The sequence below is a fragment of the Cucurbita maxima genome, unplaced genomic scaffold (assembly GCF_002738345.1).
Source record: "Cucurbita maxima cultivar Rimu unplaced genomic scaffold, Cmax_1.0 Cma_Scf00006, whole genome shotgun sequence".
Taxonomy (NCBI): Eukaryota; Viridiplantae; Streptophyta; class Magnoliopsida; order Cucurbitales; family Cucurbitaceae; genus Cucurbita; species Cucurbita maxima.
The window spans coordinates 1,305,637-1,323,598 of NW_019272022.1; the positions used below are offsets into that span (position 1 = coordinate 1,305,637).

At 35.9% G+C, this 17,962-nt stretch overlaps 2 protein-coding genes across 3 annotated transcripts; one reads left to right on the forward strand and one right to left on the reverse strand.

The window, feature by feature from the left end:
- Window positions 1-147: 147 nt before the first annotated feature.
- Window positions 148-8,369, forward strand: LOC111480541 (protein POLLEN DEFECTIVE IN GUIDANCE 1-like). 2 transcript variants are annotated; one of them, XM_023125643.1, is made up of 11 exons: window positions 148-1,094; window positions 3,253-3,404; window positions 3,753-3,856; window positions 4,585-4,673; window positions 5,070-5,143; window positions 6,328-6,478; window positions 6,600-6,767; window positions 6,944-7,041; window positions 7,137-7,259; window positions 7,369-7,437; window positions 7,757-8,369. In XM_023125643.1, the coding sequence occupies exons 1-11, from the start codon at window positions 410-412 to the stop codon at window positions 7,961-7,963; spliced, it is 1,920 nt and encodes a 639-aa protein (XP_022981411.1). In that variant the 5' UTR covers window positions 148-409; the 3' UTR covers window positions 7,964-8,369. The 2 variants fall into 2 exon arrangements, with proteins under 2 accessions (XP_022981411.1, XP_022981412.1); XM_023125644.1 differs by having other exon boundaries at window positions 3,268-3,404.
- A 1,084-nt stretch (window positions 8,370-9,453) lies between these two features.
- On the reverse strand, window positions 9,454-15,566 carry LOC111480762 (wall-associated receptor kinase 2-like). The gene is made up of 4 exons (XM_023125930.1): window positions 15,009-15,566; window positions 14,501-14,813; window positions 12,023-12,205; window positions 9,454-10,975 (listed from the first exon to the last, which is right to left on the reverse strand). The coding sequence occupies exons 1-4, from the start codon at window positions 15,564-15,566 to the stop codon at window positions 9,726-9,728; spliced, it is 2,304 nt and encodes a 767-aa protein (XP_022981698.1). The 3' UTR covers window positions 9,454-9,725.
- Window positions 15,567-17,962: the final 2,396 nt, after the last annotated feature.

Below are 17,962 nucleotides of genomic sequence, written 5' to 3' on the forward strand. Positions count from 1 at the left end.
TATCTTTTCTTATCTGTCTGTCACAAATTAACCTTACAATATTAATGAAGGTTTGTTGTCCATAATTCTCCCATAGGGCGAAATCAAATTAAATAAAAAAGAAATAAAAAAATAAACCAATAAAATTAAATAATAATTAAAAAAAAATGTCTGTGAAGGATTCTTGGGCAGGGGATGTGTTGTCCATAATTCTCCCATAGGGCGAAATCAACAGTATTTGTCGCCCATTAGGTCTCCATTTGATGAATTCTTGAATTTGAATCCAAGTTTCGTCCCTGTTCTGGATTCCAATTCCTAGATTTCTATCCCACAATCCATTTCCAAGATCAAAGCAATCGCTCTTCTTCATTGGGATACGCAGGAACAAGTCTAGAATTGCACTTTGATTCCCAAATTTTTTTGGTCAGTCATGGAATTGAGATCTGGTGCTAGAAAGCTGTCTTTCGATGTGCTTCGTGGAAGCGGTTCTTCTGAAGATGATAGATCCTTAATTTTGGGCTCAAAATCTGATCTAATTTCAAATGGCGTCGAAGAATCCGTGTCGCATCATTCGATTGAGAAGCCCAATCGAAAAAAGAAGCGGCATCGTGGCTCAAAAAAGAATAAGGCAATGATGATGACGGCACCTTCGGATTTCTCAATTCCGGAGGAACCGATCGCTGACAAATGCATGATCTCTAATTCCGTCTTTGACAAGTGCGAAGACTTGGGGCGACTTTCCGAAAACAGAGGTAGTATTTGTAAGAATCTCTTGGGGTTGGAACTGAATTTCCGTACATGTTCTACTGGGACTGTGGTTTGTGAGGAGTTGACTGTTCCCGAGGAGAGTAGAGGGAGCGTATCGATGTTGGGGCAGACAACAGAGGTGGATTGCCCAAATTTGCGCAATGAGAGGTTTACTTTCGGTGAGTTGAGGCAAAGAACTGTGAATGGAGATGATGCATCATCAAGATTTGGCGATGATGGGAACGTGGAGTCTTGCGTGGAAACGAACTCTGGAGTAAAGCAAAAAAGTGAGCCGAACGGAAATGTGGTGCAAAGATTGGAGACTGCAGGGTCCTTGGACTGGAAGCGGCTCATGGCTCAGGACCCTTGTAAGTGAACTTTCCTTGTTAATTATGATTTTTTTATGGATTCCCTTAGCATCGCCCGTTTGTTAGTTGAAGACGTAGTAGATTGTTGGAATATCATTATTTGCTCTTGATGTAGTAAAATATTTCACTGCAAATTTTGGTCTCTTGGCTATTGAACGAATGTTCCATTGGCCAAGAGGATGGCAGTGGACATTTCTTGTTTGCATAAAAATTAAATCAATCAAGCAATGCAGAAAGCTTGATTCTGTTTTTATGCTTTTGAATAACTAAAAAATTGTTTAGGAAAATAATCCTGACCGTTTCCACCCATTATGGAGTACATCTGAATCTATTATGACCCTTTAGGTTTGCCTTTAATTGTACAAATTGTTGCAAATTGCGAATGCAGTGCTTCCATTTCTTTTTGGTACGATTCTTTGTTTTTGATATCTGTGAGTGCTTGCATGCACTTTGGTTATTCTTCATTTACATGACCCTTATTGGCGACTAGTGCAACCCATGATGGTTTTCTTTTTGGCATGATATGATTTATTGGGAGAGGGAACACATCTCTTCCAATTGTTATTAAAATGAGCATGCCAGTTGTTTATTGTTACCCCAGTAGAAGTCGAATATTCCAATGTCTTTCTCTCGCTTTTTTTGATGTTTTAATTGTACACTAACAGACTATACTAAACACCAAAATAAGGATTGTATAAGATGGTGCAGAAGGTGTTTACAGTAATTTTGATACAAATGAAAATTCCTTGTGAAGAAGATGAGAGTAGTTGAAGAAGGAAGGTTAAGAATTTGTGCAGTTTGCTTTATCCTGGCAATCTACTTGGTTGGATGATTTGTTTTTAGATTTGGTACAAGCCCCAATTAAACCTACAAGTTTATAGGAATAGGGAAGTGGAGAATGGAACCTATTAGGCACAAAGGACTTCCACTCAAAAGTGAATGTTTCATGAAGTTATTTCTCCTTGCAAACAACAGGGAGGGATAATTATGTAGTTCTTGTTAAAATGCAGTTGAGAAATGAGAAACTTTTGTAGCATTTCATCAGACATTTCTATGTGAATTCATTTAGAAAGAAGAATCTGTTTGTTAATCATTTGCTCATCTGTTGTTGATGTAGATGAAATGATATAGGGATGTTCTTTTGGAATGAGATAATATGTGTGGTAAGAGTCCGTTGTGGTGATATGGTTATACTCCTGTAATGATTGATAAAAAATATGGTGGTAATCAAGGAGACCATCATTGAGGCTTGTAAGCTAAAGCACTTCCGTTTGGACAAGCCCTTGCTAAACTGCAGGAGTACAGATGAGGCATGAATGGTTTGCTTGAACTGGTGGTAGTCTGACACCCCAGAGATTTCTTGAAATGCACATCAAGTAATTATTTAGATCTCTCTTTTATTATCTCTAGGGTTATGGTCACCCCTTCCAAGTCTGTTGAATGAAGAAATGGAGAAAGAAGGTTTTTTTAGTTGCTTTCTGGGCAAAAAAAGAGGACGAAGAAATTTTTGTTTTTGTGTTTGATTTTGTTCTTTTGGTGTTTTATTTAAATTTTCCTTTTTTTAGTTTAACTACATGTAAGGAGATGGAGATTCGAACCTTTGATCTTTTGACCGAAAAATAATGCATTAACTAATTAAACTATGTTCAATTTGACAGTTTTGGTGTTTAATTTAGTTGATTAACAAAAAACATATATAATTTATTGCCACAAGCAATAAAAATATAAAATTATTTAAATGCTATATTAATAATATAAAAACAATAAAAAGATATCTACTCAGTTTTTTTATCACTGTATCAAACAGAAAATAATGATAGGAACCTGAACTGTACAGACCTATTTGTATAAACTTTGGGTTAAATTCTAAGATTTGAAACGTAGGGACCAAGTACATGGGAAAAATTAGGGATAAAATGCAATTTGGCCAGAATTTTAATAAATACAATATAAGAAATTTTATTCACATTCCACAATTTGTAACTATTTTGATTGACTTCCGTCTTATTCTCTCTTATTCTTGTTCATATTAAGTTAATGTAGTTGAAGCAGATGGAAGCAGAGTCTAACCAGAAGCTGTGTTGCTCTGGTTCCTATGTGGCTCAATTTATTTCATCTGCTGTTATGCTTTCTTCATATTACTGACCTTTCGCTTTAGATACATTTTCTGCAGACAAGTCACCAGTTAAATCCTACATGGAGGAAATGTTTAGTGGAAATTCATTGCGGATCACTACCACTTTTGGCAATGAGAAAGAACGAGAAAGAGTCTATGATACCATCTTTCGCTTGCCATGGAGATGTGAATTGGTAGCCTTAGCTCTTATTTCATAATTATCAATTTGAGAGTTGCAAACTTTTTAGTACATGAACATGGTCTTAGTTCTATTGAGACTTGGCTTTTTGATCATTTTAATCAAACCAATTATTTGGCAGTTATGTTGGTCATGAGTGTTGTTTAAGTGAATTTTACATTGTTTTGTAACCGTGAGTTTATACTTTGTTGATAAATAGAATTAAGTTTTACCGTTATCTAAAAATGGAATTTACCCCCATTCATTTTTTTGGGGGGCGTGGGGCTGGGAATCTGAGGGTAAGAGCTTTCAGCTTGAACAGTCTTGTTCCCAACAGTTACTCCTAAATTTGAACTTGTTGCAGCTCATAGATGTCGGCTTCTTTGTCTGCCTTGATTCATTTCTTTCATTGTTAACCGTTATGCCAACAAGGATCCTGATGACACTTTGGAAGTTTTTTTGTACAAGGTTAGTTATCAGCTTCAACATCCCTTTCTTAGTGAAGTTTATATGAAACTGCAGATATTGCATTTGCCTTCGAAGAGTCAAGTCATTCAGGGATCTAGCCTTTAAATGCAAATATATACTTGTAGATATCAATGATGAAATTTATCAAAGAAAGATTGTTTTTTGTTAAGAAAATTGAATTTATTTTATGATTTTTGATGACCAAAGACTCTGGCTCAAAAGCAAGATTATTCATTTTTAATCAGATTATTGGACGAAGGAGCTTCTATCTTATTGTGTGTTCAATACTAGCATGTTTATATTCTATATATTTTGGCTTCTTGGTACCCAGAAAGCTACATCTGGTAGTGAGAGGCTAAACAATTCATGCTACATAGATCATTATAAATTTACCAACAAAAATAGACGTAGGTAGAGAAGAATTTATGCCTTTCAATTCCTTTTCTCTTTTGATCTAACTCCAGAACTAACTTACATTTTGATCGCAATTTGTGATGTGACGGGTTTCTTTTGTGCTTTATTACTTGTTTTGATCTGTTCTAAAAATACTATTGTAGACACTTGAAGCCAATAATTTAGTCACATATCGTGAACACCTTTTTGATATCTCTCACCTGAACAAGCATCATGTCCTTGAACAAGATATTGATTAGCTCGTTGTTTCTAATTGATTTAAACACAAAGTAATTAATGATGTTTAAAAATTTACGTAGTCACCTTCGTAACAGGACTTTTGGAAGACTTTCTTCAGCAGAGTTATCAGATTTTGGCTGTTTTTTAATAATGGCATCCGGAGTTGCCCTCTTAGAATTGACGGGTATGCGATGTCTTCAGATTCTAGTTTTTTTGTTCTCTTTTCTTATTAATTGTTTTGCAATTAGACTAGTGGCTTGAGTATCTGAGTAAGTGTGAATGTAGACACAGTGCACAGACTCTTAAAATAAGCTATTTTTCGAACAATTAGTTTTTCCCCCCTTTTATGGTGTTAAGTGCATATATTCAGCATTTTTTTCTTTTTCTCATCATCCTTCAATGAGAATCTCTTCCAACTTGAATTTTTGGAATGTCCTCACATTGTTTCTTTTCAAGAAATTGTGTCTATGCTTTCTAGATGAGTATAATTTTGTTCCGTGGAATGTGAAAAAGTCTTATTTGTACTCATGATACATTTTTTAGTGGCTAATATTTCTTTTATATTTTAAACCTTTTTCAGATATCAGCTTAATTTATCACATGATTCGTGGTCAAGGAACAATTAAACTATATGTTGTTTACAATGTATTGGAGGTTAGTTGAGAATCGGGTGTAGAATAATCCTACTTCTAATCTAGTGCTTTATCGATTTGATAGATTTCAAATGCATGAATCATTAATTTGATGAGTAATCATGTTTGATGCTTGATTTTGAAAATACTCCTACCAGTGCGTTGATACCTTTTATAACCTGATGTTGATACTTGCATGAATGTTAGATGATTCCAACAGTAGTGCAATTTCTGAAGATTGATTTTGTCATTAGTAACTTGTTATTAAAATTGATGGAAGAATTTTATTTCCAAAAGCTTGATTTTGAAACATCTTTGCTCATTTTAATTGGGTTTCGTTGGATTTTGTTTTGATGTCCACACTGAGAAAGATTGAGAAAGTGGATCCACGTCTATCCCTCTCTCCATTTCTTTTTTTAGACTTCTATGTTATAAATAAGGAGATTCTTTTCATTGATTAAGCTTCCCTCGAGCCATGATGCTTACAAAGGACCTCAGTTGGTTTAAATGTGAAAACAACTATGGCGAAGTCATATTTTTTTTTGTAGAGAGGGACAAACTCATCTAACTTTGTATATATATACAAAAGTTGAACTACAAAAACTATAATGCACATTTTTTTAGGTTTACTTTTTGAATTATGACATACTAATAGGGGACAATTCTGCCTACCCACCCGTTCCACATCTGTAGTTACCCAGGAAAGTGCCTCACTTAGACCCATACTGAATTTGACTAAATTCCTAATGTAAGTATTTAGATATACTTTTTGAATTACAACTTACTAAGAGGGTACAATTCCCTGCTTGCCCACCCGTTCCACCTCTGTAAGTGCACCACTTAAATCAAGACTGAATTTGACTAAATTCCTAATGTCCTCCCAATCTTTTGAAACTTCCTTTAAATCCATCATTGTTTCCAATGAGTAGCCTCAAGAACATTATGCTGGAGGGGGTTCTCTCCAACCCCGACCCTTATGGTATGGACACCACCAAGAAGAAGAGTATTCTTTTAGTTTTAGTTTGACGTTGGAGAAAAAAGGTTTCTTCCTTTTGCAGTTTTGATCTATGTTTGTCAAACATTCTGTTGTTTTGTATCTCTGGGAAAATTGCTTATACTATTGTGTTTCTGTTCATTATTGATTACTATGAAAAGTTTTATTGTTTCAGAAAAGCAATATTCTTTATCCTTTTCCCCTTGTTTCAGATATTTGATAAACTATTTCAAAGTTTTGGTGGAGATGTGTTGCAAACTTTATTTAATTCAGCAGAGGGACTTGCAAATTCTCCACCTGAAAACATGGGCTTCTGGATCGGAAGATTCATTTCTGATCAAGTTCTCGCTGTGGCTGCCTCAAATATCCTTCTTTTGGAATTTTGGAATTTTGGAATTTTGGAATTTTGGAATTTTGGAATTTTGGAATTTTTCTCATGGTTATAGATATTATGATTCTCCTTTGGCTCCTTGACTATTCATACTTGTTCATTCTTTTATCTTATTAGTTCAGGCAATTACCTTGTCCACCTGTATAGTGGCTCATAACAACGCCTTGCTTGCTTTGCTGGTGTCTAATAACTTCGCAGAGATAAAAAGCAATGTGTTTAAACGTTACAGCAAAGACAATATTCACAGTTTGGTTTATTTTGGTATGTCAGCTTCTTTTCTGCACAGTCACAATCAGGAGTCTTGTAGCAAATGAACTCTAGTAAATCCACATAATCTGAAACTTCAACAAAATCCCATCAAATAAGATCCAAAAGTAGTAAAATAGAAGCATAACATTTGCATCCTACTACATCTTTGATGTTATTTCTTTTGATAGATTCAATCGAAAGATTCCACATTTTGGCATTTCTCTTGTTTGTGCTGGCTCAAAACATATTGGAGGCGGAGGGTCCCTGGTTTGGGAGTTTTCTCTATGTAAGTTCTCTCGGCCATATTTACTTGAAACATTTTATTATGAAAATTGATTAGCAGCAACTACTTTTCTTAAAACTTTTTTTGGGTGGCTGCAGAACGCCCTCATGGTTTTCATCTGTGAAATGCTCATTGATATCATAAAGCACTCATTCTTAGCTAAATTCAACGGCATAAAGCCTATCGCATACTCAGAGTTTCTTGAAGACCTTTGCAAACAGGTTCATGATTTTCTCATTTATCTTTTTATTTGTTCCTTAATTCATTAATATATTGTCCCATATATACATAATGTAACTCTTTTTCAATTGTTGTTACATCCATCATTAGGCTCTTAACATGCCATGTGAAGATGCAAAGAAAAATTTGACATTTGTTCCCGTTGCGCCGGCATGCGTGGTAAGGATGCTTATTTTATAATTTAGACAAATATTTCTCTAAATGGAAAAAGAAATTTTTCATTAATGATTGAAAAGTTGCCATGACACATTATGAGCATGTTTTTTCGTTTAAGTTCAAATTTTTGGACGTTTAAACTTAAAATTTTGGATGCATAAAATGTTGTTCCTGTCATGTGTGCACTAAAGATTCATGAACATTTATGAAGACTTCTTGAACTGCCCAAAATGGATCTTTACTTGGGGATTATGAGCAGCATGTTTGGTCGTTTTAGTTCAAAATTTTGGATGCATAAAGTGTTGTTGCATTTGGTGTATAGGTCATTCGCGTGTTAACTCCAGTATATGCTGCCCTTCTTCCATACAATCCTCTCCCATGGAGGTTTCTTTCAGTTCCTCTCCTCTTGGGCGTTACCTATGTCATGCTCATAAGCCTCAAGATTTTGGTTGGCTTAAGTCTGCAGAAGTATGCAACTTGGTATATCAACCGATGCCGAAAGAAGAAGCACCATCTACATGCCGACTAACCAGAAGAACGAACTGTATAAAACCTCGCTCACATTATGCTGAAATGAAATCGTTGCTTCAGATGGTTGCCATAACGTGTGAGGAATGCGTAGAGGAGGACGGCTCAACTTGCTTCGCCTTGCTCATGTTGTAGGTGGAAGCAGCAACCTTGAGGAGTAGGAGGACCTTTTTGCCACAGGTTTATCGAGGTATCGTATTGTGTTATGTTTTCAGTATCGAAATGCAAAATGTAAATGAAGTTTTTGCCTCAAATTTTTTGGTATTAACTACATCCCATAGTAGAGGTTGTGGCTTAAGGAGTTGAGATGGCAATCATGAGTTGCAATCTAATAAAATATGATGGTCTACACAAGCAATTGTATCATTGAATAAAAAACGAATGTTAGACAAGATCTTTACAATATATATATGGTTCCCCCAACGCTATCTTTATGGAGAAATTCTGTTCAGAATAAACTTTGTAAGTATACCTGATATGGACTTTTGCATGAAGTTCAAAATTGTAGGGTTATTATGAGTTGAAATTGATCACTTTATTATCACTTTTATGTTGCTTATAACGTAGATATATTGTGAAGCTTTTAATTTTTTTTTTTTTTAAATATTATTTCCTTGAAAACTCATTTAGATTGAATTGAATCATAAATGCTCAAACTATTTGGAAAGTAATTTTAAGTTATAAATCTTAAAAAAAATATTTGAAAATAAATAAACATTTATTTCGGTTAAGTCTAAAAAATGTTCTAATTTGATCGAACATTTAATATAGGAAGTTCGTTTTTATTCTTTTTTTTTTCTTTTCTTTCTTTCATTTCCTCTCTTTTATACTCTTCATCTATTGTTTCAAATCCGGAATTCAAAGTTTTTTTTCCTTTTTATTTTTTATTTTTGGTAATTTTAGATATATTGAAAATACAAAAGGTATTTATTATAGGAGAGACCCATCAAAGAGAACAAAAGTATGCCCATTAGTTTGACATGCTCTTATTCGTGGATCTCTCTTATTCTTATTCCTGTTTAATCCTCTCCAGAAGGTATCAAAAACTTCTATATTCGATATCTTTTAGCATAGATGACAGTTCTTGATAATTCTTATAGCTATAGAATTGTCACGAGGAGGTCTATAATTTTTGAAGAAATGGAAAGGTTAATTAAGATGAGAATGAATCTCGAAAATGCAAAAAATAAAAATAAAAAAAAATTTGAGAAAAAATGTAGAAGCTTGAAGTCCATTTCTTTTTATCCAATTTCTTGTTCTATGGCTTGAATGAATGTCTAAGAGAATTGGATATGTGAAAACACCCGATTGAGCAAGGAAAAAAAATCAAATACTTCTAGAATTGGACTATATTATGATAAATTATTCTCCATCAAGATTTTGAGAATTGTTCGACTAAATTTAAATGTGCATGTATGCCAAAGAATGAAATTTAAATGATTTTTACCAGACAATTGAGCAATTAATCATATAAACAAATAAGTGGTGATAGACACGAGAATTGCCTCCTTAACGATATTGACTCTATGGAGGCATACTCTAGAGATTTCAACTAATCTTGACTAGAGAATCTGAGAACAACCGACGAGAACTATGAATTAGAAATTATGACAAGGTCGCACCTCGTACCCCTACTATATATTGAAGTGTTCATCACTAATAAAAAGTTAGTTAGAACGAGTGAACTAAAATTTATGGAATTAAAAATAGACAAAGTTTAAAAACTCCCCTATCGTGTGTGAGAAGCTTAAAAGTGATACAAATTATCTCCCAGAATCTGCTTTTGGTATCATTTGGTGAGTGGGAAAGCTATCATATCGGTTACTCCCTTCCGTACACTCAGTTCCAGATTCAACCTCGCGACGAACAGAATCAACACGATCTTCCTTCTGCTTTTCCTTTTCTTCACTCACCAAAGCCTCTGATTCTTCAACTAATGGAGATTTATCATCAACCATCCATGGATGACCAAACGCCATATGAAACAAGCCTTCAAGCTCTGCAGCGACCTCCTTCATTGTCGGCCTTTCTTCCCCTTTCACTTTCAAACACCTCTTCGCAAGGCTCGCAACTTCCTTCAGCTGCTCGTACTCCACATCGCTGCCCAAGTTTTTATCTAAGATTTCTCTGAGCCGATTCTGTTTCAGAGCAATTAGAAAGTACATCGACAGATTCCGTTCTTCCTCTGATCGGCTGAAGGATAGAGGAACTTTTCCGGTCATTAATTCGACGAGAACAACGCCGAAACTGTACACGTCGCTCTTCTCTGTTAATTGACTGGTTTGCAGATACTCTGGATCTAGGTATCCGAGAGTTCCTTGCACGATTGTGTTCAAATCGACCTGATCCAAGGGAACTAACTTCGAAGCACCGAAATCGGAGACCTTCGCGGTGTAATTTTCATCGAGGAGAATGTTCGTGGACTTCACATCTCTGTGAATTATCGGAATCGAGGCCGATGAGTGAAGATAGGAGAGAACTCCAGCGGTTTCCGATGCGATTTTAAGGCGGATCTTCCAAGGAATCGGCCGCGGCGATTTTCGCTTGTGGATGTGATCGAAGAGCGTACCGTTGGGGACGAATTCGTAGACGAGAAGAGGAACTTCTTCTTCCAAGCAACAGCCTAAGAGTTTGACTGTGTTGCGGTGATTGATCTGCGAGAGGACGATGACTTCGTTGATGAACTGCTTGTTTTGAACGTTGTCGACAACCTTGGATTTCTTGATGGCGACGGCGGCGCCGGTAGGGAGGATGCCTTTGTAGACGGTTCCGAAGCCACCTTTGCCGACGATTCGGTCGTCGGAGTAGTTGTTAGTGGCTTTCCGTAATTCCTCTGCGGTGAAGATCTTTGCAGTTTGGTTGGCTTCATCGCGGATTGAAAGCTGTTGCTCTAACATTAATCCGCCGTTTCGTTCGAAGAAATTAGCTTTGAGTTTGATGAGCTTCCATCTCTTGAAGCCGATGAAGAACCAGGAGGAACTTACAAGCACACCCATTACTGCCAGCGCGATACCTGCCGTTCAAATGGTAAAAATTATTATTATTTCTTTTTTTTTGTTAATTAAAATTACATATTTAATTTATTTATAATTTTCAACGTTTGTATTTAATGGGTCTTACAATTTTTTTTTAAAAAAATTTGTATTTATAAATCTTTCCACTATTTCATTTTAAAATTTCGTATCTAATTTTATATTTAATAAATCAATTAATTTTAAAATATTTTTATAAAAAATTTATTAGATAAAAATTTAGTAAAAGGACGGGTGAAAAACAAAAAAAAAAAACAAAAAGTTAACTTGTAGAGAAAAAAGTCAATTTTGATTTGTGACTCATTATTTGATCCAAACTATAGTTGGATTGAATTAGATTTCTTTTTCTTTCGGTTTAAATTGAATTGAGTTGACTTTTGACTTTTTTCAAAAACCAAAAATTTAGTTCCGTTTGCGGAAGCTGATAGTTTTGACCCGACCGTACAACCTTATCCAACCCTATTCTATTTTTTTTAATATTTAATGTTTGTAATGGATGTTAATAATAACCTATTATAGTTTATAAATGTTTGATATTTAAATTTTATGAAATTTTAGTTATTAATAGAGAGTGTATTTTAGATTTTTTTTAAATAATTAAAAAAATAACCGGACAATCCAACTAATTTTTGGAGTTGGGTTGAAACTCTATTTTTGAGTTACTTCAACACCAACCTAATCCACCCGAAATTTTGAGTGGGTAAAAAAAAAAAAAAATAATAAATAAATAAAAAAAAAATAAATAAATCCAACCCATTTACCCCCATAATTTCAACTTTCAAGTTATAATTCTTTTATAGAAGAGAAAAAAAAAATGAAAATTTGTTATTATCTAATTTTTGTGTAATTTATATGAATTTTTACATTTAAATTAACCTTAGACACGTGTAAAAAATGTGCATTACCAATTTTAAACAAACTTGAAAAGAAGAATCTAAATTGATTCATAGATTAAATTATTTTTGTAACAATATTATATTATGAATCAGTGATAATTTAAGAAGAGGTTGGAAGAGGGAATATGATACCAGAAACTAATATGAGAGTATGAAACCGGCGGCGGGGAACACAGCCATTGCTATCCTTTCTGCCACTGCCGGAGTATCCATTTGGGCATTCACATCGATAACCTCCTACCGTATTTATACATATATCCGTACACTCATTTTCATTTGGATCATCACATTCATTTATGTCTGAACAAACAAATAGAGTAAGTTATCACAAACATATGTGTCACCCTCATACAAGGAGCTGAATAAGAAAATATCTAAATGATTGCCGAGATTGTACGATATAATGATGTTATGATCAACTCCTTAATTAGTCAATGTGGGACTTCTCCCAACGATCGACACTTGAGTCACTTTTTTACTATACCTTCGAGGCTCACAACTACTTTGTTCGACATTTGAGAATTCTATTAACATGACTAAGTTAAAGGCACGACTCTAATACTATGTTAGGAACCACGAATCTCCATAATAGTATGCTATTATTCACTTTGAGTAAAAGCTCTCATGACCTTACTTTTGGTTTCCTCAAAAGGCATTATACCAATGGAGATAATGTTCCTTACTTGTAAACCAATGATCTTCCTCTTAATTAGCCAATGTGGGACTACTCTTCATAATAATTCTCAACAGTTGGGCTGGAAGCATAGTTTAAATAGCATGTTAGGTTTGCAATTTGGGTTGTGAGCTTCATTAGTCAAGGTTAGAGCACTTGAGTTTGTGATAAAAAGTAAATGGTCAGAGGACTAGCATGATGATAAAAGAAGTGAGATAAGCGAACAGAGAATAAGTTCGAAAGTAGGATAGCTCGTAGATAGTGTGCACAAGTTTTTCGTATCCGTTCTAAACCACGTTTATTTTCAGCAAGTTAGTTAGCAAGTAGTCTAAACTCCGCTCCCATAAGAGTTTGTACCATGAAGAGGAATGTTGTGGTTGGCTTGCTAGCCACACCCCACAGGGTGGGTCGTTATGTGCCACTTAGAGAGTATGTAGATTTGCCAAGAGAAGTGTCAAATTTAAGTGGGGGCAAGTTCACCAAAAAAAAAAAAACTGACCAAAGAGAGTAAGTGGTACCATATGACAAAGATGAGTTAGAACCATCAACTCGAATATGTCTTTAAACTAACCAACCGGCATCAGAAAGAGAAGCATTAGGAAAAAAGAGAAGTAGGTGCTTATTGAAGCACAATCAGTTACAGTGGGTCAAGTTAGCTGCAGTCCAAAGTTTGGGTCATTATCGAGACGATGCCGAGATTTAGTGGGATAGAACATAACAATTCATGATGGGATTGTGCCCCGAGAAAGTCATCGAGGACGATAAATAATTGAAGTGGGGGAGAATGTCACAACAACACTATGAAGAGAGTAGGTTGTAACCCTCACATCGAGACAAGCAAAGCAGCGACCCTCAAGTGACGCCATTCGACCACACGAGGGACAATATATATGAGTGCCATAATGTGACTGAGGATGACGGTGTATCACCCAACAGACCGTATAATGTGTGCATTCAAGAGAAGACAAGACATAAGCATTAGAGATAGACTTGTTGACGAGTCGGGTAGGGCCTTAGGCCTTAACCAAATTTGTCCATATGAAGTATAAAATCTTGCCAAACTTGGTGTCAATAAGACACTGGACGGACGCTCCATAACATCGTATGCCCGTTTGCTAAAATTATGTCTACACTTTCCATATTGAAAATGCCTCAAAACCACTCTTGGACCTTGTGGCCTAAGCGAGCTATCCAGTGACACATTTGTATGTCACAGTGAGGGCTAGTGTTTTGAGCATCTTCCTTTGAAATGAGTTTTTCAAGGACAGTACCAAACAACACGGGTGTGTTGGTATTATGCCCCAACCCATGTATTGAAGGTTGGATTACACACTAGCTATCCAAAACGTATGATGTAAATGGTTTAGCATGGACATGAGAGAGTCCAATGCCAAATGAGAACTCAGATGGATGGATGTTCAGAATGCTCCAATAAGATGAATAACATGTGGGCCAATTTTGATTAATATGTTTGAGCAAACCGCAATGCCTAAGCTGTCTCAAGACACGGGATGGAATCACGATGCATGGATCGTTCGATTGGAACTTAGATGATGATGACATGTGAGCGTTGTTTATGAGAGACCTTGGTCTAGAGTAGTAGAGGTAAGGTTGAGTCAACCTAATGTAGAGGCAAATTAGCTAGAGTCGCAAATGATTGAACATGCACACACTAACTATTTGACATGTGGTCAGTTTGTGGGTTGAAGCCAAAACTCCTTCACGTCATTAGTGTCGTGTGTCTAACAGATCATAGGGAAAGTTCTACCCATCAAAGAACTACCAAGGGTTTGGAGTTCCAAATTCGACAAACATATAAACTTCTAAAATCCTACCAACCAAATTGAAATTAATTGCAAATCTTAAAAGAACTAAAATCAATACTTTTAATTTTAAAAAAATTAAAAAAAAAAAAAAAAAAAAGTAACTTTACGTACCTCGGCACCCAACATGTGGCAAATATGGATTCCCAGTGAATCCCTGCAAGCAGTTGCAGCGGTAGCCCCCCATGAAACCAGGGTTCAGGCAGCTACTATTTCCCTGACACGCAAACCCTTGGCTGCCCGCAGCCGCCTCACACGACTCATTGCCGATGGACCACTCCAACACCATGGGCACTGTGGCGTTCGGGAAGTGTGGAACATAAGCCGGCGAGAACCTGAACTCACCCTCCTCCACCACGAAGCTGTACCCACACGAAAATATATCCGAACCGTTCGTCACATCGCTTCCCACCACAGTCAAATTCATCTATTTAATTCAATCTCGTTAATTCTCATACAATAGTTTTAGTGTTAATAATAGATGGGAAGAGCAATTAATGAAAAGATACCGATGCTAAGCCATAATAAAAGACAAATATCTAGATATTTGATTATAATAAAATATCAAATATAATATGGTAAACTATAACTCAATACTAAATATTCTTAACAAAAATCTTGCCTGTTTTAATCCACTAGGAATTGTCATTTGGCAACACCCGACACCGGAACACGTCCCGTTCGGCATATTCCGATAGCTACTACAAAATGAAGCACAACCCGACAAGTAATCCTCATCATCTTGGAGGATGCCTCCGATCATCGAAACAGTACTACAACCGACGACGGTGAAGATATTCTTCGTCGAGATCGTGAACTTATCAAACTTAAGAAGCGTTTCATTGTGGCCGGAGATATTTCCTTTGCCATCAAAACAATAATTAGCCACAAGATTTTCGATAACCAAATCAGCATCTTCCACTGAAACACTCATGATCGGAATGTCCTCAATGAATGGCTTGTTGGGAAGAATCGAGGTGTTGCAAGTGACGAGAAATGCCTCATTAAGGGAGCATTCAGGAGTGAGTCCAAATGGATATGGAATCTCGACTCCGCCGCATTGGTACGAGCAGCCCGGCAAGGCGATGGCTGACCGGTTGACTTCATCGTCCGTGGCCATGGCCGCCATTATCATCAAGGCGATGTAGAACCATGTTGGCATCTCCAATGAAGGAGTCATTGGTGATGCTTGAAAACTAGGAAAGATAAAAAGTTGACATATTATTCAAGAGAGTTATAACCTAAAAGTCGCCGCTGGCCGGTTTCAGTATATTAAAATATGGATCATAATGAACATATGAATCTTAACGAAAAGGACGAGATTCTTTTGACAATTCCAAGGTTATGGGAGAGGGAAGTCGTTGTCGGTTGAGTTGTTGTCCTGTCGTCGGGTAAATAACTGTTTGTGTCTTTGGTAATATCCCATCCAAGATTTCTCCGACCAATCATTAATGTTTTTTTTCTTAAAGAAGCCTCCAACCAGTGTTTGCCTACACATAATTGTACTTACAATGTTTGTAGTGAATGAAGCTGGCAGGGTTTTTCAACCTTTTGCATCATGGATGTGGAATTATATCCGGATTATCTAATAGAATATGAATCTATAGATTAAAGTTAGGTTGAATACCACTCTTTTGTGTAAAATACTCGTAGTTTTTATTAAGATCAATTAAGAAATCGATTATAAAATACTTTTAAGACACTACTACGGTGAATGCAAACTTGGTGGGGTGGAGGAGTATTTAGGAAAAGGAATTTGAAAACGTGTGAGGTTTGATGTTACGATAGCATATGCTCTCCCTATGATTGATGGAGTTTCCAATGACTATAAAGATGCTATTCAGAGTCCGGATGACTTACATTGGTAAGAGGCTATGAATGAGGAGACAAATAAATGAAACTTGGGACTTAGTACGACTTCCGAAAGGTAAGAAGGAAATTGGTTGTAAATGGGTCTATGCAAAAAAGGAGAACTCTTTTGGTACACGTTATAAGGTTCACTTGTGGCTAAAGGCTATGCGCAGAAGGCAGGAATTGATTGCAATGAGATTTTCTCACATGCGTTAAAGCATTCTTCCATTCGGATTTTGGTGGGGTTGCTCAATTTAATCTTGAGCTTGTATAACTCAATGTAAAAACTACTTTCTTGCATGTAGATTTGGAAGAAGAGAGGTATATATGACACAACCAGTTGGTTTTTACATAGTTGGGCAACAACATTTGGTACGCAGATTGATAAAATCTTTGTATGGGCTAATGCAATCTCCTTGCAATGGTATAAGAAGTTTGATCACTTCATGGTAGAGCATAAGTACACTCATATCAACTTGATTATTGTGTATATTTTTGGTGCTTGATGACGGATCGTTTATCTATTTGCTCTTGTATGTTGATGACATGTTAATTGCTTTCAAGACACCGATGTAGATTGATAAGCTCAAAGACCAGTTTTTAAAGTATTTGAAATGAAAGATTTAGACAAAGCAAAAAAAAAAATACTTCGAATGGAGATAGAGCGAGATCAAAGTACAGGTACCATTTGATTGAATTAGTCTCAATATCAAAGGAAAGTGTTAGGCAAGATTTGGTTTGAATAATTCAACTAAATCTACTAACAGACCACTTGCTCCTCATTTCAAGCTTAGTGCTTCCATGTGTCCAAGTTTTGGTGATGACAAAAGGCATATGGTGAATGTTCCTTACACAAATGTTCGTTGGTGCTTTGTTGTATGCTATGGTGTGTACCCGACCTAATCTTTCACACGTGGTAAGCATGGTGAGTCATTATATGCATAATCCTGGCAAAGAGCATTGACATGCTGTCAAATGGATTCCTAGGTACATTCTCTGTACTATTGATGTTGGTATCAAGTTTAAAAAATAAGAGATGTTTAATCTTAACAGCTTCGTAATTAGCGATGTGGATTCTGACTATGCTGGTGATTTGGATAAGCGACGATCCACTATTAGTTATCTATTTACTATGGCTGGTGGGTAGACATGTTTGTTGGTGTTCAACATTGCAGTCTACTATTGCATGGTCTACCACAGAAGAAGAGTATATGATATTCACTGAAGCTTTTAAAGAAGCTATTTGAATGCATGGTTTAGTTAATGACTTGCGTATCGCTAAGAAACATGTAGAGGTATTTTGTGATAGCCAGAGTGCTATTTATTTGTCGAAAAACCAAGTCCATCACGCTCGTATGAAGCATATTGATTTTCGATTTCATTTTGTTCGATAAATTATCAACGAAGGGGACATTCGTTTATCTAAAATTGCAACTGTCCATAATCATGAGAATATGTTGACAAACGTGATTGCTCGTAGAAAGTTTTGGCATTGTTTAAGTCTAATTAATGTTGGTCGGAAGAAGTATTTTGTTGATTTGGTGGCAACCAAACTAGTTATCTACTTGCAAGTCTTCTGTGGAGATTGTTGTAAATTGTAATGAAGAGTAGGTGGATTCATGCGCTTTTTCAGTACATTCTCCTCCCCTATGCATGTATTGGAATTTATTTGGTTCATCTCCCGTTCATGTGGTTCACCACCCATTTTTTTTTTTTTTTTTTTTT